General features: G+C 47.7%; 1 protein-coding gene across 1 annotated transcript in view; it reads right to left on the reverse strand.

Annotated features, from left to right (window-relative positions):
- slc12a8 (solute carrier family 12 member 8) overlaps positions 1–23,048 on the reverse strand; it is a 232,458-nt gene that overhangs the window by 87,492 nt on the left and 121,918 nt on the right. Inside the window, exons 6-7 of the mRNA XM_085986505.1 lie at positions 17,295–17,408; positions 9,770–9,857 (exon numbers count right to left, since the gene is read on the reverse strand). Of these exons, the coding sequence (XP_085842631.1) occupies positions 9,770–9,857; positions 17,295–17,408 (202 nt within the window). The remainder of the gene's footprint in view (positions 1–9,769; positions 9,858–17,294; positions 17,409–23,048) is intronic.

Consider the following 23,048-nt stretch of genomic DNA (forward strand, 5'->3'; position numbering starts at 1 on the left):
TGAACGGGATTCGGTGCGCATCACTAGTTAGTCCATTGTACTTGATTTATACCCTATGCATTTGCTAAAGTCAGTAGCAAATTTGCAGTACAAGCCCAGTAGTGTAGCGGAAGTCTGAGACAGTAGTTTCCGCCTGAACTAATGATTTTCAAACATGCCGTGGGTGCCAGTGCCATCTGCTCTACAAAACTGAAAGGTTGACTCTGACACAGCTACAAAGAGGAGCATGCAGGGACATATCATCACAAAAACTTGGCGTCGTGCTATTTTCTGTGGTGATGCCACTTTCCCATATGCATCCAATTGCTAAAAGTACAGGGTAAGCCAGCCAGCAGTAACGAGACAAATATCCAGATATCAGTTCCTACTGCTTCCTCAATGTCAGCTACAGTAATATAAAAGGGCTACTAAACTACCTTTGCAATCTACCACACCATTTTCAGAATACCCTCAACATAATCAATACCCAGCTCTTACAAGACGTATGGACACCAGTTATCCAAGTCGGAACAATGGCATTATAGCTGAATAAAGTTACAATGGATTAGCACAAATGTTGCTGACCTTCACGGATAAAAGTGTAGCTGTTCAGAGTATCTATCTCTGACAGGAACACAGACTGATTTTAATATCCTGTTTATACTGGCAAGTTTGTGCTGGTGTGAATCCAGCACTGACTGCATTCTGCAACTTAGTGGACACCATGCCGAATCCCATACTCCAGTCACTGTATAGGTCTGGGGTCTGAGATTCGGCATGATGTGCATGAAAGTACTCCCCTCCACAGGTAGATCTAATGTCAATAGGAACTTGGGTGTTGTGCAGCATAAATGGCACAGCTCGTTCAAGCCAACATTCCCCTTGTTTGTAGACATCTGACCATGATTAATATCTGTTTAATATTCTAAAACCAGCCTTATGTTTTGGCAGACAAGCTTTATCCTTAAACCTTTAAAATTTCCACTGCAACTTATCCACATGTTTTAGTTTCTAGAAGTATGGAACCCCTACTGGCAATTTGTTGTATTTTGAACACAAGTTCGCACAACAATGGGGTGCAGCTGGAGACAACGGAAACAGAATTTCTACTGAACTTGATCGTTGTGGTGCTGAGAGCAAAGAATGACTTTGAAAAGTCGTATTGGGTTGCCAAGCTGGAAATTCTACATATCCGTGTGTCTGCTCTGGATTAAAAAATAACAGTTAACTGTGTTTGAACTTCTGCATAAAAGAGAATGCGTTTCGAGCAACACCATCAGGGAGAGTTTTACTTCATTGCTGGTATTCTTTTTGGACTGACATAGAACTTGAACTGCGGGTGTAAAAGCTCTTGTGTCCTCGGCAATAAATGAAAGCCTGACAAATATCAGGAGCTCTTTCATGATGCTCCATCATATCTCTTTGATGTTGTAGAGGGGAGAGTCTGCTATATGGAGTCAGCCTTTCTCAGCAAGTCCACTCATTTGGATTGTACTGTGTTTAGGTGCAGCAGACATGTTTTCTCTGGAATCTCCAAACTTGGCTGCAATATTCCATCATTTTCCAACTAGCTTGTTTTAGATGGTTGGCAACATGAAGGTCAAACTTTCTAAACAGTTATTGATTTAGTTTCCCAGCATGCACATCACCCAAACCAAAGAGATAAAAGATTTGCCGTTTTGGCCACAGCAAGGCACCTATGTAAAATAATGATGTGGCGATGCCAGTGTTGGACTGGAGTGGACAAATGTCGGAAGTCATACAACACCAGGTTATAGTCCAACAGCTTTATTTGAAATCACAAGCTTTCGGAGCGCTGCTCCTTCGAGGAGCAGCGCTCCGAAAGCTTGTGATTTCAAATAAAGCTGTTGGACTATAACCTGGTGCTGTGTGACTTCCTACATATGTGAAATAAGTTTGCAAACTTTTAGTCGAGGTCACACTGGATATGAGCAGAGCACCATACCGACCACGATTCAGCTCAAACAGGCAGCAGGTTACCAGTCTTACTCGGAGAGCACACATGGATGGCTGCTTTGGCAAATGTAATATCTTGGACTCTTTTAAGGAACAAAATAGCTCAATATCCCCTATATAAAAATGTATTGGTCCAGATTATTTCTGTTTTAACTTTATGAATACAGATTCTATGACAACTGCTGCTTCCTTTAGTTTTCTGATTATATGAGAAGCTAGTAGCCAGTATTAAGGGCTGGATTTTGCCAGCGCTCAGAGGGCAGGTTTGGAGGCGAGTCAAAGGGTAAAATCGTTTTGATTGACGGCGGGTTGCGATCCCGCCGTCAACCCACCTCCAAACAATTTTCCCAAGTGTCGGGTTACCGATTTGCGAATGAACCTGACACCTAGCGGCAGGAAGAGGATTAAAGCCAATTACCTGCCTGTTAACAGGTATCTGATAGTAGTTGACAGGCTATTTTTTAATTTTGCCGCTTCTGCCTCGGGTTTCCCGACATCTGTACACCACGCCAGGTAAGTGTGGCGTGTTGTGAGTCTGCTGTAATGTTTTTGAATTGATGACAGCTGCAGAAGTGGTGTGAAGGATCCAATCAAATCAAATCAAATCAACTTTTATTGTCATTGTTTGTGCACAAGTGCAGTACAACAAAATGTAGGCTTGCGGCTCCCGAGAGTGTACATTTAGATTAAGACATTTAAACATTCAACATACATTTGGCTTGTAATACATTAACATAAACATAACCATAATAAAGTGCATTGGCAGATGTACAGGCTTTAGAGTTTATTTGTGGAGTTCAGTAGGACGACAGCCCTGGGAAAGAAGCTGTTCCTAAATCTGGTCGTCCGGGTGCGAATGCATCTGTAGCGTCTCCCAGATGGCAGGAGGGCGAACAGACTGTGGCTGGGGTGGGTAGGGTCTTTGATGATGGACCGTGACCTCCGTAAACAGCGTTTCTGGTATATGTGCTCTATGGTCGGTAGCCGGGTGCCGGTAATGCGTTGGGCAGTTTTGACTACCCGCTGCAGGGCTTTCCGGTCATAGTAGCTACAGCTGCCATACCATACTGTGATACAGTTTGTCAGGATGCTCTCTATTGTGCAGCGGTAAAAGTTAGAGAGGATCAGGGGTGACAGGTTACATCCCTTCAGCCTCCTTAGGAAATATAGGCGCTGCTGGGCCTTCTTCACCAGAGAGGAGGTATTGAGGGACCAGGAGAGGTCTTCCGTGATGTGGACTCCGAGGAACTTAAAGCTGTCCACCCTTTCCACCACAGCCCCATTGATGTGGATGGGGGTGTGACTTCCGCCTTTAGACTTCCTGAAGTCCACAATGATTTCTTTGGTTTTCTTGATGTTATCGGCGCACCACTTCACGAGATGCTGGACCTCCTCCCTGTAGGCTGACTCATCGTTGTTGGTGATCTGGCCTACTGCCGTGGTATCATCCGCAAACTTGATGATGGTGTTGAAACCATGAACAGCCACACAGTCGTGGGTGAAGAGGGAGTAGAGGAGGGGGCTCAGCACACATCCTTGTGGGGCCCCCGTGTTCAGGGTCGCGGGGGGGCGGGGGGGAGGTGTGGTTACCTAATTTGACAGACTGGGGTCTGTTTGTTAGGAAGTCCAGAGTCCAGTTGCAGAGGGAAGTGTTCAGGCCAAGAGTTTGGAGTTTGGTGGCCAGCTTGTTGGGGACAATAGTGTTGAATGCTGAGCTGTAGTCTATGAACAGCATTCTGATGTAGGTCTCCTTACCATCTAAGTGATTCAGTGCCGAGTGTAGAGCAGTTGTGATTGCATCCTCCGTTGATCTGTTTGCACGATAGGCAAACTGGTGTTGGTCAAGAGAGGCGGGAACACTGGCTTTGATGTGAGCCAGGACCAGTCTCTCGAAACACTTCATTATGATGGGTGTGAGTGCGACAGGTCGATAGTCGTTCAGGCACGTCACAGCCGTTTGTTTTGGCACAGGAATAATGGTAGCGGTCTTGAAGCATGTAGGGACTACTGCCTGGGCCAATGACAGATTGAAGATGGTAGTGAAGACATCAGCCAGCTGATCAGCACATTCCTTGAGTACCCGTCCAGGGATGCTATCTGGTCCAGCAGCCTTTCGTGTGTTCACTCCGCGTAGAACACCCCTTACGTCGGAGGTCGACAGAGTGAGCACCTGGTCTTCCGGGGGTGGCAAGGCTTTGGTAGCTGGCTCCCTGTTGTCCCTGTCGAAGCAAGCGTAGAAGTTGTTAAGCTCCTCCGGAAGGGAGGCATTGCTAACCGGGGGGCTGGTGTTTTTGCCCTTGTAGTCAGTGATGGACTGGATGCCTTGCCACATGCGCCGGGGGTCCGAGTTGTTGCGGAAATGATCCTCTATCCGCAGTGTCTGTTTCCTTTTGGCAGTCCTGATCCCCTTTTTTAGGTTGGTCCTAGCTGCACTGGTGAGTCTCAGAGGTAAGAAAATGTTGGGAAATTCATTTTTAATGCATTTACACATTTCTTTAGGTAACAAGTTTTGAAATCCATGTCCAGTGCCACCTCATTGGGAGAGCCTCTCTCACCAGTGACAGATTGCTTCTGTCACCTCACCTGCAGCTGCCATCTATTCCAGCCTATGGAGGGAGTCATTGGGGAGCCTGGGTGCAAGAGCTCACCTTTGTACAGTGACTGTCAGTGTTTGCAGCACCTCAAAGCTGTCAAACACTGAGAAATGAGCTGTCAAAAAAAATTGTGCACAGTCCCTTTAAGAAAACCAGCAGATGACGCGTCATCAAATGACGTCATCTGACCCGCTTCCTATTAATTGGCCGGCAAGCCCGCAGGTTGGGCTTAACAAGGTTAATCAATGTAAAATCACTTCTGTGGGCCAGATGCAGTTGGGAGCGGGACTGGAAGCCGGAAACCACCTGACCCGCACCCAACCCCCCTCCATTGAAAAAATCGTGGCCCTATTCTTTGAAAATTAGCTGATACCAGCATTGAGCAATCCTTTATCAGATACAGCAAAGGAAAAGCTCCCTCTACAGTGCACTCGTCACTTGAATTAACAGCAATCTCAAAATCTACCTACATTGCACCAAAATTATATTTCAGTTCCTAATACTGATATTGCTCAAAGTAAAACTACATTGCACACATGCTCTGCAGTGCAACAACAAAATACGCAGGTTATAAAGTCTCAGGGGGAAAAATGCAGTATCGCCCCGTTTGGGGCGCTATTATCGGCCGAGCGCAAAATTTAGCGCCTGGCACTAATTATCGCCTCCAACGGCAAACTTGGCTTTTATCACCGCTGGAGGTAATTGGAGCGCTAAATCAGGTGCTACACACCTCTTAAGGTGCAAAGGCCGAGGAGCGAGGCGCTACCTCAGAGTGCGGGCGCAGCACAGGTGCTGTCAGTTAGCGATTGAACACAGACACACTGGCCAGTTCTTAAAGGGGAGGGTCGATCTTGCTCTCCAGCCACACCCTGCTCATTGGAGCCTTGAATCTCAGCCTGGACAGACCTGTGGCTAAATCTTGCAGGCAAGGACTATGGAGTGGGCCAGGGAGCGAGCACAGCACTTCAGCGAGCGGGCCTTGGAGGCTCTGGTTGGCGCGGTGGAGTGCAGAAGATCTATACTGTACCCAGAGAGTGGCAGGAGGCCGTTGCCACGTGAGTACGGAAGAGTGTGGAGGGAGGTGGCTCAGAGCATCTCAAGGAGCATGGTGCCCAGGACCCATATCCAATGTAGAAAAAAGTTCAACGACCTCACTCGGGTCGTCAGGGTGAGTGGCTTTTTTTCAATACCTCTCCATCCCTCCATCTCAACCTCACTCTATGGCCACAGGGTCTTAAAAGCCCCAATGCCCAACACTCATCCAACACCTATGGCCCTTTCATCAAACACACACACACATTCCACACTCTGCATACAGTAAGGGCTATTCAACTATGGGAGGCACATCAGGCAAGACCATGGCTGTATATTTACTCAGACACCGTCCTTTTTCTTGCAGGCCAAGCTATCTCATAATAGGAGACAGCAGCAATGGACAGGTGGAGGGCGGCCTCAGCTGCAACCCCTCAGCGATCTTGAGGTGCACGTCCAGAGGATTGTGACAAGCCGGGTGATCGGTCCCGTCGCCACTGGAGACGCCGACCCTGTTCTGGACAGCAATGGTAAGGTCATCACGTTTTTGTCCTCTCTCCTTCCACTTGTCCCTCACAACACCAGCCTTTGACACTTTCAATCCAACTTACTAAATCGCTGCACTCTTTCCTCCCTTACTGCCACCCTGTCCTCATGCTAAAGCCACTCTTGTACCTCCGTGCTTTCAGATGGTGATTCACCAGGTGAGGAGACGGGCTCTCAAGCTGCCAGTGGGAGTAAAGCTGCAGGCGAGGAGGAAGAGGAAGCCGGAGCATCAGCGCCACCCTCTCCCGAGGAAGCCCATGCCCACACTGGGAACACGCCTTCCCTGGAGGGGAGCGGGGGGAAGGGTCTGATGAGGGTGAAGCTCCAGGATCCAGTGGGCTGCAGCAACGCGATGGGGGTAGGGAAGCTCGGGGGCCTTCTCCCCGGAGGGAGAGTATGCCAGCGAGTCCTACTGCACTGGACGCAGAGGAGGAGCAGCTCATCGCTGAAATGAACACCCAGGCGGTGGACATGCACACTGAGCTCATGGATGCAGTGGGAAGGGTGCCCGAATGCATTGAATCACTGGCAAGGAGTGTGGAGCACTTCGCTGTAGCACAGGCGGATGCCACGCAAATGCTTAGTGCTGCAATTCGGTCACTGGCTGCCATGACCCCATCTCTGACTGTTCTCATGCAGACTCAGATTGAGGCCACGCGAGCACTGACTGCTGCCATCCTCACTGCTTCGGACACATTTCCCCGGGGCTCTCACCGCGCCACAGCAGGCCAGCAATCTTTGCTCCGTCAGATTGCTCCAGTTGCTGAAGTGCTGCCCTATGGGAGTGCCAGTGTGTCGGTTGAGCAGGGAGTTGCTGTCCTCTCTCAAGATGACAGCCTTCCTGCTGCCACCACTATCACTTCTCCACTGTACTTGCCACCACCTGTAGGACAGACTGCTGCCGCCCATGCAGAGTTGGTGCAGTCTGCAGCCGGGCCCTCCAGGCCCAGAGCTGGTCGAGGCCGTCCTTCAAGGGCATCTGCAGTCTCAGGTTGTGACAATCAGCAGCCTTCCACCAGCCTTGGTGCAGCCACTGGGGTCCCATTACGGAGGAGCAGTAGGGTGGGAAGGGGAGAAGTGCGCAAGGGAAGGAGATCACCCTCGAAGGGCAAAAAGTAGGAGGTGTGACAAAATGTTGTTCATTTTTTTTATTAAAGGCCAAGGTTCGTGGTCAATTTTTTTCTGTGTGTTTTGGACATTATCTCCAGGTTGTGAGAACCAGTTATGTTAATGACTGTTTTTTTTGTGTTTCTTTCTATTAGTTTGTCATGCGGAAATGACACACACAGAGTTTGTAAAATAAATATATTTTTGTATTCAAAATGTACATGTTTGGTCTTTGCAATCATTGTTGCCTTGGCCAGCTTAGGGGTTGCAGGTTGGTTTCATTCATGTTGTTCTCAACGGCAGAAGCCATTTCCTCAGCAGGGGCCTAGAAGCGGCTTGCTATCAGCCGTTGATGGACAGCCCTTCCAGTTTCTACATTGTGGGCCTCCCTCCCACCTTGGTGCTGCTGACGATCATCCTCCTCATCTTCCTCCTCCTCCTCTGGTGGTGCTCCAAGGCCTGGTGGCATTGGCTGGGTCCTGAGGATTGCCAGGTTATGCAGCATGCAGCACACAACAACGAAGTGGGAGACTCGCTCAGGCGAGTACTGCAGGGCTCCTCCAGAATGGTCCAGACAGCGGAACTGTTGCTTGCACGCCGATTGTGTGCTCAACAATGTTCCTGGTAGCTTGATGGCTCTCGTTGTATCGTTCTTCAGCAGGGGTGCTGGGCGTACGGAGCGGTGTCATCAGCTAGTTGCACAGTGGATATCCCTTGTCCCCGAGAAGCCAACCACCTGGGTGATGCAGTGCCTGGAAAAGTTCTGTCACAGTAGTCTGGCGCAGGATGAATGCATCATGGCTGCTGCCAGGAAAGTGGGCATTGACAGCGAGTATCAGCTGTCTGTGGTCACAGACCAACTGAACGTTTAAGGAATGGAATCTCTTTCGGTTGCGGAAATCCTCGGCATTCTCATGCGGAGCACGCAAAGCCACATGCGTGCAGTCAATGGCGCCCTGCACCATGGGGAAGCCTGCTATCCTAGCAAAGCCCATTGCGCATTCTTGCTGCTTGTCCGGGGTCATGGGGAAACAGATGTACTCTCGTCTCCTTTTATAAAGGGCATTTGTGACCTGACGGATGCAGCAATGCACCGCGAACTGGGAGATATTGGCGATGTCCCCAGTAGCTGATTGAAATGAGCCGGTGGCATAAAAGTTCAGAGCCACTGTTATCTTCACTGCCACCGACAGAGACGTCCTGCTCCTCAGTTGAGGCTGCAGATCTGGCTGAAGCAGGTGGCAGAGCTCAGTGACCACCTCCTTGCTGAAGCGCAGCCTTTGCAAACACTGCTCCTCAGACATATTAATGTAGGAGAATTGTTGGCGAAATACCCTGGGAGGGTAAGGTCTCCTGTACAGAGGCCTGTTGGCCCTCCTCCATCTGGCCATGATTGCCACTCTCTCTCTGTGCCCTCTGAATCTGATGGCGCAGGATGACGCCCCCATTCAGTGCAGCCCCCATAGTATCTTGGCAATCAAAGTAATGAAGATCAAAAACCAAAGTACCTGCAAAGTTATGGTCAGAAGCCAAAACTACTTCAGACAGCATTGACTCAATGCAGATGTCTCTCTTTCTCTCTCTCAAAATCTCTCTCTCTCTCTCTCAGAACGAGTAGTGCAAAAATGTCTACCACAGAAAAAGCCAGGAAGAGGCCCCCTTTAAATAGAACCCCCCAGCCCCACAGTGACTGGGAAGCGTTCCAGTCTACCTGTCGTTGGTTGCGCCAGGTGGAAGGGAGTGGGGCGCCACTCAATTTCCGTTCCGGGGCGCCACAAGGGCGTTGCACGCTCGAATGACGTCAAGATCTGCGTGCGCAGGAGATCGGGCGGTATTGTTTAGTGCTGGCGCAAAATGTCCGGTAAATTCCGCGAGAGGCGCAGATATCCCCTTGCCCGGGCGCTAGTTGCTTTGCGCTCCATTAGCGCCCTCTTAAGGCGCTAACGGGAGGCGCAAACCAACTGAATTTTCCCCGTCTCTCAGTAGAAACACCAGGCTACAGTATAAATGGGTTATAATGTGCCAAGCAACATATCAAATTAGCAAAACATGGAGAATTCACATATTATGTTGGTGCTAGAAAATGACTTCCATTTTATATATAGTCAAATCAGTCCAAAAGTAGTCACTAAAAGGTTTACTGTAATGCATGAAATTAATATATAACTCACTGCTCAAGAATTTACATTTCTATTTTTTCTATTAGAAATTCATAGCTATTTTAGGCTGTTTTAAGGGAGATTCATTTTAATATGGCCTGTATGGAATGAGTGCTGTTTAAAATTATGCCCATTTGGTACACGTTCTCATACAGCGATGACTTCCTTCAGTTCTGTGATTATCATGTTGATTATATCCAATTTGACTATAATCAGCCAGTGCTGTTTGTTTGAAAAACAACCACCAGGCATTTAATTCATTCATATAGCGTCGCCACAAATGCTGATTAGAATTTAAAATGGATTGATCACATCCAAGAAGTGCATGCAGCATTCTCTCTTATTTTAAAAAAGGCTATAGTCATTAGAACTTACGAGATGCCCACAGCTGCTAGTGACCCAACAGGGATGTTGGATGCAGGTTTCTGGAGGTCTCCACTCATGTTGAATCCCGCCATCACACCTGAATATAGCAGAAATCAAAGTTAATAAAATCACAATACTAGTACTTGTGTGTCAACGTAAGCTTAAATGCGTCACACAATCAATTACCTAGCAGTGCAATGACTTATTATGTAAGCAAATCTAGCAGCCATTCTGTGCCAGGTGCAGTTATTAATATGTACTATGGAATCCATACCCCTCCTCCTGCCACATATAAACAATATGGTTTCCACAGCACCCAGAGCCTCAGCCAACACTGAAGAGCTCTTCTTGAAGTGGCTGCAATATAAATTTGCTATAAGATGGTCACAGCAAGGCCATCCTGGAAAACAAATTTTCCTAAAATGGATTTGTGCGCTCACATAGACACTCACAAACTAACACATACAAACAAACCCTCACGTACACAAAACAAACATACACACACCAACAAATAGTCACACTCTCAAACACACACCTCCCCCCCCACAACACACACCCCCACACCAACACACACACTCCCACACACACCCCCACACCCACTCCCACACCAACACACACACTCCCACACACACCCCCACACCCACCCCCACACACACTCCCACACCAACACACACACTCCCCCACACACACCTCCACACCCACCCCCACACACACTCCCACACCAACACACACACTCCCACACCAACACACACCCCCCCACACCAACACCCCCCCCCCACCAACACACACCAACACCCCCCCCACACCAACACACCCCCCCCACACCAACACCCCCCCCCACACCAACACACACACCCCACACCAACACCCCCCCCCACACCAACACACACACCCCCCCCCCACACCAACACCCCCCCACACCAACACCCCCCCACACCAACACCCCCCCCACACCAACACACACCCGCCCACACCAACACCCCCCCCACCAACACACACACCCCACACCAACACACACCCGCCCACACCAACACCCCCCCCACCAACACACACACCCCACACCAACACCCCCCCCACACCAACACCCCCCCACACCAACACCCCCCCCCCACACCAACACCCCCCCCCACACCAACACCCCCCCCACACCAACACCCCCCCACACCAACACCCCCCCCACACCAACACACACCCGCCCACACCAACACACACCCCCACCCACACCAACACACCAACACACACACCCACACCAACACACTCACACACCAACACACACCCACACACACCCACACCAACACACTCACACATGCATGGTGCTTGACAGTTTGCATGGCCTCCCTACTGTTGGATTAAACATGTGAATTTTGAAGTAAATTCTTCAACAAATGCAATATAAATATACATATGAAAAATTGCAGAGAAGATTAGCTAAAGGAAATATCTCTGAAATGAAAATAAAAAGATCCTCTTGAAGTGCACTGGAAGTATGCAGGCAACAGCCTTGAGAATTATCTGCAGTGACTAGGTAAGATGTATTGTTATAGTAACCAGGCATTCCAAGACAAATCTTCAATCAGTACTATTTAAAGATAAAGAAAAAAATCGTTCTGCATTTTTGGACAAAATGCCAGACGGCAAGAAATGATTTTATTCCCTCAGTTTTAACCACATTGAGGACTATACGTTAGGTTGCTGGAAGAGGAATTGTCCACTGGTTTTGTGTAAAACATTTCACTTGGCATTCTCTGTTGACTCAACCACCATAACAACATAAACATTTCTACCAATGGGCATGTTTATGAACTGATGAAAAAATATAAATGATTACAACTAATTTGTAATAATTGACAATTACTACCTCAACTGTTGGAAGTAAATCCCAGTTTCCGTAAATTATTTCTTCCTCCCACTCAATATAGCAGCTAAGTAGCATCCACTGCAAAGAAATGCGGATAGATAAGAGGTGAAATTGGTCTTCGCCACTGGTGCGAAATGGGCTCATAGCAAATCAGCAGCCGTTTTACGCCGTACCCGAAATCAGACAGCAAGGCTACTTCCAAAGTGGTCTTAAGGCCTGAAAAAATTGAAGACTGGCACAGAAATAGATGGGATGCTTGTAGCTTGTAAACCACGTTACTGATCGCAGGGTTCCATGGTGAAAGATTAGTAAAGACTTTGCCAATAAATGGACGATGTCCTTGATTTGTGTTAATGAGGAATCATTTCACGTGCAAATCCAAGGTCTACAAAGAGTTAAATCCTTGCAAGGGCTGGAACTGAACCCATTTCAAACACAGAGTGGCTAGATTTTCCTCTGCTATCCTGCCTGAAATTGGGTGGGACGTAGATGGAAACTGGGGGAGATGGGGGGGCGGGGTTAGAGAAAACTGGGCAGTGAGGCCTACGGCAAGCTCACTTTCTCGTGCTTGCCAGGATGGAAGCTGGCTATACTTTCCCTCTTCGCTTCATGTAAGTACAGACAGTGACACGGGGCCCAGCAAGCTGCCTCATATCCCTAATTATCATTGCTGTCTTTGCCAACCCCAGGGACCACCAGGAGAAAGGTGGTGGTAGGGCCTGCAGCAGCTGGATGTCCCCCAAGTCAGTGATAGAAGAAGAGGACCTAGCAGTGGAGAAAATTACCAAGAACGAAAAAGTACAGTCACATTGCTCAGTGCTTTGTAATTGTAAATGGATATGATAGGGTGAACACGAGAAACTGTGTCCACTTGTGGATGAGTCCAGAATTAGGGGGCATAAATGTACGATAGACACTAACAGATCAAATAAAGAATTTAGGAGGAATTCCTTTCCTGAGAGTGGTGATAATGTGGAACTCACTGTCACATGGGGCTGGATTTGTCAATGGAGACGCATTGGGGGCAGGACTGCTGGTTGTCGGGTTTCAGTCCCGCCCCAACGATGTCCGGTCAGCCCACACTATTTTCCCTTGATTGACCTTGTTAAGCCTGCCCTGCTAATGCACGGGGCTTCCATTCAAAAGGGAGCCTATTACCCAACCTTCATTCTGGGGGTAGCCTATTATACTGGGAGACAGAGTAAGGATTCCCAATGGCTCAACTGGTTAAGGTAGGGACCTCAACATCTCCTATTGCACTAGTGTGGTACATGATGTGCCTCAATAAATCCGAGACTCGATGTTAGCGAAACAAAACAAGGCTTTTATTGACTTAGAAGGTAACACACAGAGGAGAATGTATCTTCCATCCAGAGGTCTGCCGTACTGGATGTGCTGCAGGCTGGGCCAGCTTACATAGGAGCCAGGTATGGGCGGAGCCCTACACACAGTACAATACAATGGAAATGAAACTGAAACCAACCACAGTCACAGGCGGAGAAATACTGATGAGTGATGAATGGAATATTTCATCACATTCACCCCTTCTATAGATTTAGTCTGTTCGGGGGTTTGATAGTCCTCTGCGACCGACGTGGCTGTTGTGGTGCCGCGGGTGTCCCCGGTGGCCTCCTGGGTCTCTGCCGGGGGTGCCGCCAGGGTTGTTGAAGGGGTAGTTGGTGGGGGTACCGTTGGTCGATGTTCTTCCGGGGGTGATGAAAGAGTAGCGGGTGGGTAAGAGTTGCTGTGGTCGTTGTTGCTGCTGTTGTCGTTGTTGCTGCTGTTGTCGTTACCGGCTGGGGCGACGTCTTTTATGGACACGGTGTCCTCCCTTCCGTCGGCGTGCCGGACATACGCCTATTGGGGGTTGGCGTGGAGTAGGTGCACTGACTCCACGAGAGGGTCCGTCTTGTGGCCCCTCACATGCCTTCGCACGAATACCGGACCTGGGGTGGAGAGCCATGACGGCATGGATACGCCTGAGGTGGATTTCCGGGGAAAGACAAACATTCGCTCGTGAGGCGTGGCATTAGTGGCAGTACACAATAGCGACCGTATCGAATGGAGTACATCTGGGAGGACTTCCTGCCAGCGGGAGATAGGGAGGCCTTTGGTCCTTAGAGCTAGAGTGACTGCTTTCCATACTGTCCCGTTCTCTCGCTCCACTTGACCGTTACCCCGGGGGTTGTAGCTGGTGGTACGGCTCGTGGCGATCCCCCTGGACAGCATGTACTGGCGTAGCTCTTCACTCATGAAGGACGCCCCCCTATCCGTATGGATGTAGCTCGGCATACCGAACAGGCAGAACAGGCTGTTGAGGCATTTAATGACCGTGGCGCTGGTCATGTCTGGGCAGGGGAAGGCGAATGGGAAACGAGAGTATTCGTCCACAATGTTCAGGAAGTAAACATTGCGGTCGACGGACGGGAGGGGGCCCTTGAAATCTAAGCTGAGCCGCTCAAAGGGCCGTGTAGCTTTGATTAACTGGGCTCTATCTGGGCGGTAGAACCGAGACTTGCACTCAGCGCAAGTGCGACAGTTCCTGGTCAGGGACCGAACTTCCTCAATCGAGTAGGGTAAGTTGCGGGACTTTATGAAGTGGAACAGCCGCGTGACCCCTGGGTGGCAGAGGTCATTGTGGAGGGTCTGTAGCCGATCCCCGGTGGCGCTGGCACACATCCCTCGTGAGAGGGCGTCGGGGGATTCGTTAAGGGCCCCTGGCCGGTAAATGATGTCATAATCGAAGGTGGAGAGCTCGATCTGCCACCTAAGAATCTTATCATTTTTAATCTTCCCCCTCTGTTTATTATTGAACATAAACGCTACCGACCGCTGGTCGGTAAGTAGGGTGAAGCGTTTGCCGGCTAGGTAGTGGCGCCAGTGGCGCACTGCCTCCACGATGGCTTGGGCCTCCTTTTCTACGGAGGAGTGTCTGATCTCGGGCCCTTGGAGGGTCCTCGAGAAGAAAGCTACGGGCCGCCCCACCTGGTTGAGGGTGGCCGCCAAGGCAAAGTCAGACGCATCACTTTCCACTTGAAAGGGACTGTTCTCGTCCACTGCCTGTAGCGTGGCCCGCTCAATATCCTGCTTAATGCTTTTGAAGGCGGCATGGGCCTCAGCAGAGAGCGGAAAAGAGGATGCTTTCAAGAGGGGGCGGGCTTTGTCGGAGTAGTTGGGGACCCATTGGGAATAATAAGAAAATAACCCCAGGCACCTTTTCAGGGCTTTCGGAGTGTTGGGCAGGGGCAGCTCCCGTAGGAGGCGCAATCGGTCGGGGTCTGGTCCGATTTCCCCATTCTCCACCACGCTGCCTAGTATGCAGAGGCGCGTGGTGTTGTAAACGCACTTGTCCTCGTTGTAGGTGAGGAGTTTTTGTGTGGTTTTCAGGAACCTCTCGAGGTTCGGGTCGTGATCCTGCTGGTTATGACCGCAGATGGTGACGTTGTCGAGGTAGGGGAAGGTTGCCTGCAAGTGGTGGTCATCGACCATGCGGTCCATCTCCCTCTGGAAGACCGAGACCCCATTCGTCACCCCAAAGGGGACTCTGAGGAATTGGTAGAGGCGTCCGTTCGCCTCGAAGGCGGTGTACGGGCGGTCCCCTGGTCTGATAGGGAGCTGGTGGTACGCTGACTTGAGGTCGATGGTGGAGAACACCCGGTATTGGGCGATTTGGTTCACCATTTCTGATATGCGGGGTAGCGGGTAGGCGTCTAGTTGGGTGTACCTGTTGATCGTTTGGCTATAGTCGATCACCATCCGTTTCTTCTCGCTACCCCTTACCACCACCACTTGGGCGCGCCACGGGCTATTGCTGCGTTCAATAATGCGCTCTTTCAGGAGCCTGTCTACCTCGGTCGCGATAAACCGCCTGTCCTCCCAGCTGTACCTCCTGCTTTTGGTCGCTATTGGCCGGCAGTTAGGGGTAAGGTTCGCGAATAGCGAAGGCGGCTTTACCTTCAGGGTAGCCAGACCGCACACTGTGAGGGGCGGCTGGGACCCACCGTAATTGAGCGTGATGCTTTGGTGGTAGCACTGGAAATCCAGGCCCAAGATCACGCTCGCACATAGATTCTTCATGATTAATACTTTAAAATTATCGTATACAGTTCCGTTAACGGACAATTGTACCGTGCAGTAACCCATAATGGTCGATGTCTGGGTTTTATCAGCCATAGAGATGGTACCCCGAGTAGGGACCACCTTTAGGGAGAGTTGTTGTACCAGTTCAGGGTGGATAAAACTCTCCATGCTTCCACTGTCAATTAAACATTTAACCCTGCACCCGTTTACCTCGATGTCCACCATTGATTTGGATAGCGGGTGTGGCCTGGTCTGGTCCACTGTGACCGATGCCACTGATCGAGACAAGATGGCGTCCACGCTGTCTGCTCACAAGATGGCGGACCCCACGAGGTCGGGCAAGATGGCGTCCAAGATGGCCGCTCCCACGGCGCACACGCGGCGGTGGCGGGTTTTCCGGCGGGGTTCCCTCTGCACACCTTCCCAAAGTGCCCCTTCTTACCGCACTTAAAGCAGGTGGTGCCTTTCGCCAGGCACAGGTTTCTGGTGTGCTTCGGCTGCCCGCAGAAGTAGCAGTTGGGTCCCCGACACGTCGCGGCTGTCGTAGGGCTTCTGGGGGGAGAGCGGGGCCCCGACGGTGTCGGGCTGCCGGGCGGGGAAGATGCCTTCCAAGATGGCGGCGCCATTGGTGCACACGTGGTGGCGTGGACGGCGCGGGCTGAAGAGTAGGCGTCCGAGTTTCTCTGGGCCACATCCAGGGATCGCGCTGTGTCCACAGCCTGTTTCAGGTCCAATCCCGTTTTTTCCAGCAGTCTCTGCCGGATGTAAGTGGAGCTGAGGCCTGTGATAAAGGCATCGCGAACAAGCTCGTCAGTGTACACTGCGGCTTTTACATCTTGGCACTTGCAGTCTTTGCCAAGCGTTTTCAGGGTGCCGAGGAACTCCTCCACCGATTCCCCAGGTCGCTGTGCGCGAGTAGCGAGCAGATGCCTAGCATACACCTCATTCGTAGGCTGCTGGTAATGCGCCTTTAAGATGTCGCAGGCGGCCGGGTACGTGTCGGCGTCTTGGATGAGGGGGTAAACCCGGTGGCTTACCCAATTCCGCAGAATTCCGAGTTTCATACTCGCAGCGTCCGTAGCGTCTTTGACGGCTGCGGAATTGTCCAGGAAGAATTCCATACACATAAACCAGTGTCCGAAGCGTGCCGATGCGTCCGAAGCATGCTGGTCCAAATCCAAACGTTCGGGTTTCAAGAGTTGATCCATTGTGTTGAAAATTAAGTCAATAAGATTGATGTGCCTCAATAAATCCGAGACTCGATGTTAGCGAAACAAAACAAGGCTTTTATTGACTTAGAAGGTAACACACAGAGGAGAATGTATCTTCCATCCAGAGGTCTGCCGTACTGGATGTGCTGCAGGCTGGGCCAGCTTACATAGGAGCCAGGTATGGGCGGACCCCTACACACAGTACAATACAATGGAAATGAAACTGAAACCAACCACAGTCACAGGCAGAGAAATACTGATGAGTGATGAATGGAATATTTCATCACAGTACATATAATGAATTGCATTGACAATTCAAGTCCAAGGTTGTGACAAATGTAAACAAACAGGATTCAAATATGAATAATCACTTGTATTATCTTACCAGTAGCAGTGGGAAAGAAGACACCAAAAACTGTGAAGAAACTTTCTTCTGGGCTGTAGTCTGGGAATGTGTTGTTCCCGAGCAGTTCTTCACTGTATCCCACAAACCCAAAGTCTAAGGAATCAAAGGGGAAATTAATTTTTATTTTAGATTTTATGAAAATCATGAAATTAAAAGTCAATCCTTAATCATTAATTGTTTTACTGATGTAATATCATACAGTGCTCACAGATTCCATATTTTTAACAAATGTCACATAACCTGATGAAACCATAAAACCAGAGCCAGGGATCCTCCAAAGTCTTAGCTGGCTAGGTCAGGCTGAGCCACACCTGCCAGAAAGCCCCCCCGGTTCAACTCCTGGTCTGCTTATGCACCTCAGCTGGGACAACCACCAGGGTGCTACAATTGACCTTAGCACTCAGAGTTAGAAAGAAGATAACTTCTTGCTCCTGATCACTATCATGACCTCATCATAGAAATCATCATAGAAACCCCACAGTGCAGATAGAGGCCATTTCGGCCCATCGAGCCTGCACCGACACATATCCCACCCGATCCCCGTAACCCCACGTATTTAATCCCCCTAACACTAAGGGTCAATTTTATCATAGCCAATCAACCTAACCCGCACATCTTTGGACTGTGGGAGGAAACCGGAGCACCCGGAGGAAACCCACGCAAACACGGGGAGAATGTGCAAACTCCACACAGACAGTCACCCGAGGCCAGATTCGAACCCGGGTCCCTGGCGCTGTGAGGCAACAGTGCTAACCACTATGCCACCGTGTCTCCCTCTGCTGGGATTGGATGCTAGGTGAAGGAAGATTCAGGATTAGCATTGATGTCCCCCATAGTTGAATCGCCTTCCAACACTCACTGTCACTGTCAAGGATCACACCTGAACAATGGCCCCCAGGGAAAAGTACTGGGGGGCAACTGGGGCAAATTAACCATTTTTCTTTGTGGGCCCAGGACGAGCCCTGGGTCATTTTTTGTGCAGCTGCCAACGCTCCCTTTAAGGACAACTGCTAAGGTCACTCACTGCTTGGCAGCACCCACTCCATTCATTTGTTGCTGCAAATTGCAATCGGGGTCTTACAACCAGCATAGGACCCCAATTGTATATTTAAGGTGTTTCAGGTGGGCAGGCTGCTTGCCCATTTACGGGTCCATCTGAAAATTGCATCAGGCGGGCCTTGGGCATCAGTGATACCACCGAAGTTCATGAGGAGTAGGGGCCAGAAGATGCCCAAAGAGGTAAGTTATTTAACTTTTTTTAATATTTCCTTTTGGGGCAGGAGCAAAGTTTAGGTCTCTGCTGCCCTGAGCTTTCCCCCCCACCCCGATCGTGAGGCCTTCCTGAAACCTCCTTCCCCATGACTTGATTGACTGTACCTTCAGTTACTGCTGGCAGCCTCCTGCCGCCTGACATTCCACTCCCGCCCACCAGCCTGCTGCCGCTTCCCTCTGGTTTCGGGCAGACAATTGACTGGGGACATGCAGTTGACACCCAAGCCTCACACTGAAGGGATAATTACTAGTCCTAGCCCTTTTTGGGCTACCCCAGATCAGGCGTATTCCCCAGACATTCACCTTCAACTAAAGTGAATTCTATAATTCATTGGGTCTAAAGGTCCAGGCTATCTCTCTCTAAAGGAACAGAATGACTTGAAGATGTTATGTCTTCCAGATAGCACTTTTAATAAGTTTAACTAGACTGTAACCTTCCGGATATTATGAGGGTCCAGAAAACCCCTCCAGAATTCTGCAACTCCTCACCAAAGAGTGTAGAGAGATTGAGTTCGCGAGTTTGATACAGAAATACTATTTGAGACAATTCTAAAAATATATAGATTTATTGAAGAACTGACATGCAGCTAACAGCTGGTGATTCAATCGCAACTTTAACAGTTCAAAATACAAATAGCTTACATTTCTTCTCAGAGATCCTTATTCTCAAATCTTAACTTTGTTACATTTTTATATTTCTTAGTCTTATTTCTAATCCAGAATATCCACCAAAATTAAATAAAAGTACCTTTTGATCCCCGAGACTCAAAGAGTTAAAAACTTACAGAGCCTGCCTCTAAAGTTGAGAATCGCTTGCCCCTTCCAGTGACTTCTGACTTCCTATCTGAAAGTTCCATATTTTATACCCTTTTTTCCAAGTGGTAAATCCTTTGAAGTTTTCTACTGATATAAGCCAATTATCTCAAGTCATCTTCTGTTGAATTCTTTTCTAGTCTTACTGTCAATTCAGCTGTCCTGTCTGCTGTATAGGTGTTCAAAAACTTATCATAAAAAATGGTTATAACAGATTTATCTCTTTGATGTCATTCTTACGAAGGTCTTCAATTCAATTCTTAATATCACCGTAACTGGTTATAAGCAGACGTGTCTCCTAACTGTTCCATTTTCAACATAAAAACCATGTGATTGCTTGGTGTCATCTATTGATATCATATTTACAAAGTCTTCTGTTTGTACCTTTTACAATATGTAAATCAAAAACACTTCAACTAGGGTGTTCTATGCATTTCTTAGCTACTTCAATTGGTTGTATTACAGACTTCAGGACTCCTGGTTTCATTTGATGTTACTTTTACAAAGGCACATGGTTTTTTAATGTTCTGTGTTTCTGTCCAAAGTGTTAGTTTATAACACTTTAAACTGAGTATAGTTATTGTGTTTCTCCAAACTGCAGACTTCTTGGAAGCTGCAACCCTTTGCTTCAATAGGGCCATTGTCTCAGTATTAACAATCAATTCCCATTTCAAAAGCTTGTATGGTGTTTACAACTTTTGTGTTAACACTTCATTTTATCTCAGAAGCCTGTATTCTGTTTACAGCCTGTGTCTTTGAGGCTTTTAGATTTTTAAACCCAGTTGTCATGTTTTAATAAAGTCAAAAATTCTGTTCATAGGATGGTGTATCTTTCTGAAATATGGCTATTCCTTTACAACACTGCCGAGGTCAGGGTGGTTTGCTGCCAATCGTCCCCCCCCCCCCCCCCACCGCCACTCGATTCCAGCGCCGGGTTAGATTCAGGGTCAATGTGCCTTAAGTTGAAGAACCTCAAAATGAAAACATTTAGTGTATTTATGTAGCATTTTGACTGTAAAGGCTCTAAAATTCTATTTATAAAGGCTGATAAACATTTTCCTTCATTACAATGGAATCATTACACATTCTGTAAAATTAACAGTGTTAACTCCCACATATATAATCATTACCCCAAAATTCCCCTACTGTTTCTTTTAATTTGCTATCACTTTCATTACTATTCTTTCGCTCCAGTAACTACATGAAAGGCCTTTGGCTTGTGGGTGAGAGAGTGACGCATTCAGAGCTGTCAGGCGAGACATCCATTGTTTGCTCACAATCCCACACTTCTGCTTACATGTTCTGGTTTCCAATTTTGACAAATAACAGGTCTGTCATTGTAACTTCACCATATGATTCATAACAAGATGCAATATGAAGATGATTATTGTGGGTATGTGGGTATTTATCCCTCAATTAACATCACTAAAAACAGATTATCTGGTCATTATCACATTGCTGTTTGTGGGAGCTTGCTGTGCACAAATTGGCTGCCACGTTTCCTACATTACAACAGTGATTACATTCAAAAAGTACTTAATTGGTTGTAAAGCGCTTTGGGATGTCCGGAGGTCATAAAGGCGCTCTAGAAATGCAAGTCTTATTTCTTTTTCAACAGTGACAATGTCACTCAAATGTGACTGTCACTTCAAAGCTACTATAAATGTTGACTGGACAGCCATAATTTTAGCCAGTCAAAAGAATCAGTGTACTGTCCCACACAATAGGCTACTATATAAGGTCCAAGCCGGTGGAAGAGATGGGAATGTATTAAAATGTATTGGCAAATGGGTGGCTAGTAGACGACAGAGTATTAGTGCACGGCCAGTTACCAGTGGAGTGCCACAAAGTTCTGTGTTGGGGCTGCTGTTGTTTATAATTTTTGCAACTAATTTAGAGGAAGGAATTTTGTCCTAAGTGCCCAAATTTGTAGACAATACCAATTTGGGAGCAGTGGCAAATGATGGATATCAATGCACACAAATTCAAAAGGAGCTTGACAAGTTTGATCAATGAGCAGAGAACTGGCAGATGCAATTTAGTACAAGGAAATGTATGGTTATGAGATTTGGCACACGTGAGGTTGGTGTGGATTATTTGCTAAATAGGAATATACTTGAGGTATCTGAGCAGGAGGGAGATCTTGGGATTTTAGTGCACAGGTCACTAAAACCATCAATACAATGTTCCCAGGCTGTTTGGGGTGATGTGTATAACATATAAATCCAGAGACGTTATTTTAAAACTGCATTTAGCCATGGTGAGACCACATCTGGAGTACTGTGTGTAGTTTTGGTGACTCTATTTTAAAAAGAATATTCCATTATTGGAGCAGGCAGGGAGAAGGGCGACATGGTTGATCCCAGAACTTAAGGGGATGATGTAAGAGGAAAGGTTTTCTCTTGAAAAGAGAAGACTGAGCGGGGATAGAAGAGTTTAAAATTCTGAAAAGTTTGGACAAATTGGATCCATATAAGCTTATCTGCTATATACAGAATTTAAGCACAAGGGGTCATACTTATAAATTAAGGTCAAGAAAAGGAAATAGGAAATGCAGGATGAACTTTATTTTTTTACTAAATGGTTGTAAATATGTGGAACAAATGACTGGTTTCAAGAAGAAACTAGACAGATTGTTGTCCATAATGGAATTCTGGATTATTAGAAATGCACCAAAGTAATACTGTGGATAGATGGGGAAAATGGACCGAAGATCGTCTCCTGTCTGAAACTGCTGGTATGTTGCTATGTACCATTGGAATGATTGTTCCTTTAAACATTTGCTAATTTTCATGCTCTAATTTATTACTTTACTCTTTATTTATCCAGCAGATTTCTTTTAATAAATAAATACTGCAAAGTTTGTTCCATCACTTGGAAAAAGTATTCAAGGTCACAATGTGGGGAAAATACCCCATAGGATCTACAGAGTGAACACCTATTACTTAAAGTTAAGCAGACAGGTGCTGTATGACCTAGGAGAGCAGTTAAAAGGGGATTTAGAGTGTCATGATCTCACAAGTCAGCAGTGTCAATGAAGGTGACCCCCTCTACTCTGTTTCGACATTGCTGATGTCTTTCAGACTCCAGCTGGGGTAACTCTGGGCTTCAGCCATCAGACTGCAAAGGCACTTCTCAAATCACTGCTACACTGCTCTGATATGCACTTGATTACATGAACTTCTCAGCATTAGGGACTAAAGAGGGGTGTTTTGCCATTGCTGACTTTGTCAATATTGCAGGTGCTCCTGACTGTAACTGGGTATCCATCAATGCAGCTGCTCTGAACTTTGTAAGTTAATGTTCAAGTAGCATGTGATTACAGACATGTCAGTACGGATAGCCACGACTCATTATCTGGGTAAATCCAGCCTAGGCAAGAGGATTTAGTAAGGGGAACAAACTGATGATGGGTGCAGGGTTAAGAGACTATCCTGAAAATCTCAAGAGTCTTTGGCTGTGTACTTTGTACTGAGTGCTCTTCCCTCATACTCGAGTGCCATCGGCCATCACCTACAGCATTGGTTTTTGATTAAAAGCTAACTCCACAAAAATTGAACTTTACAAAGTATGAAAAGACACAGACACCATATCAATTATAGAATGAACATTGTATTTCTAGATTTTACAGTGATCAGCTAAACATAC

The sequence above is a fragment of the Somniosus microcephalus genome, chromosome 4, assembly GCF_052327205.1.
Source record: "Somniosus microcephalus isolate GS21.2 chromosome 4, FLI_Smic_1.0, whole genome shotgun sequence".
Taxonomy (NCBI): Eukaryota; Metazoa; Chordata; class Chondrichthyes; order Squaliformes; family Somniosidae; genus Somniosus; species Somniosus microcephalus.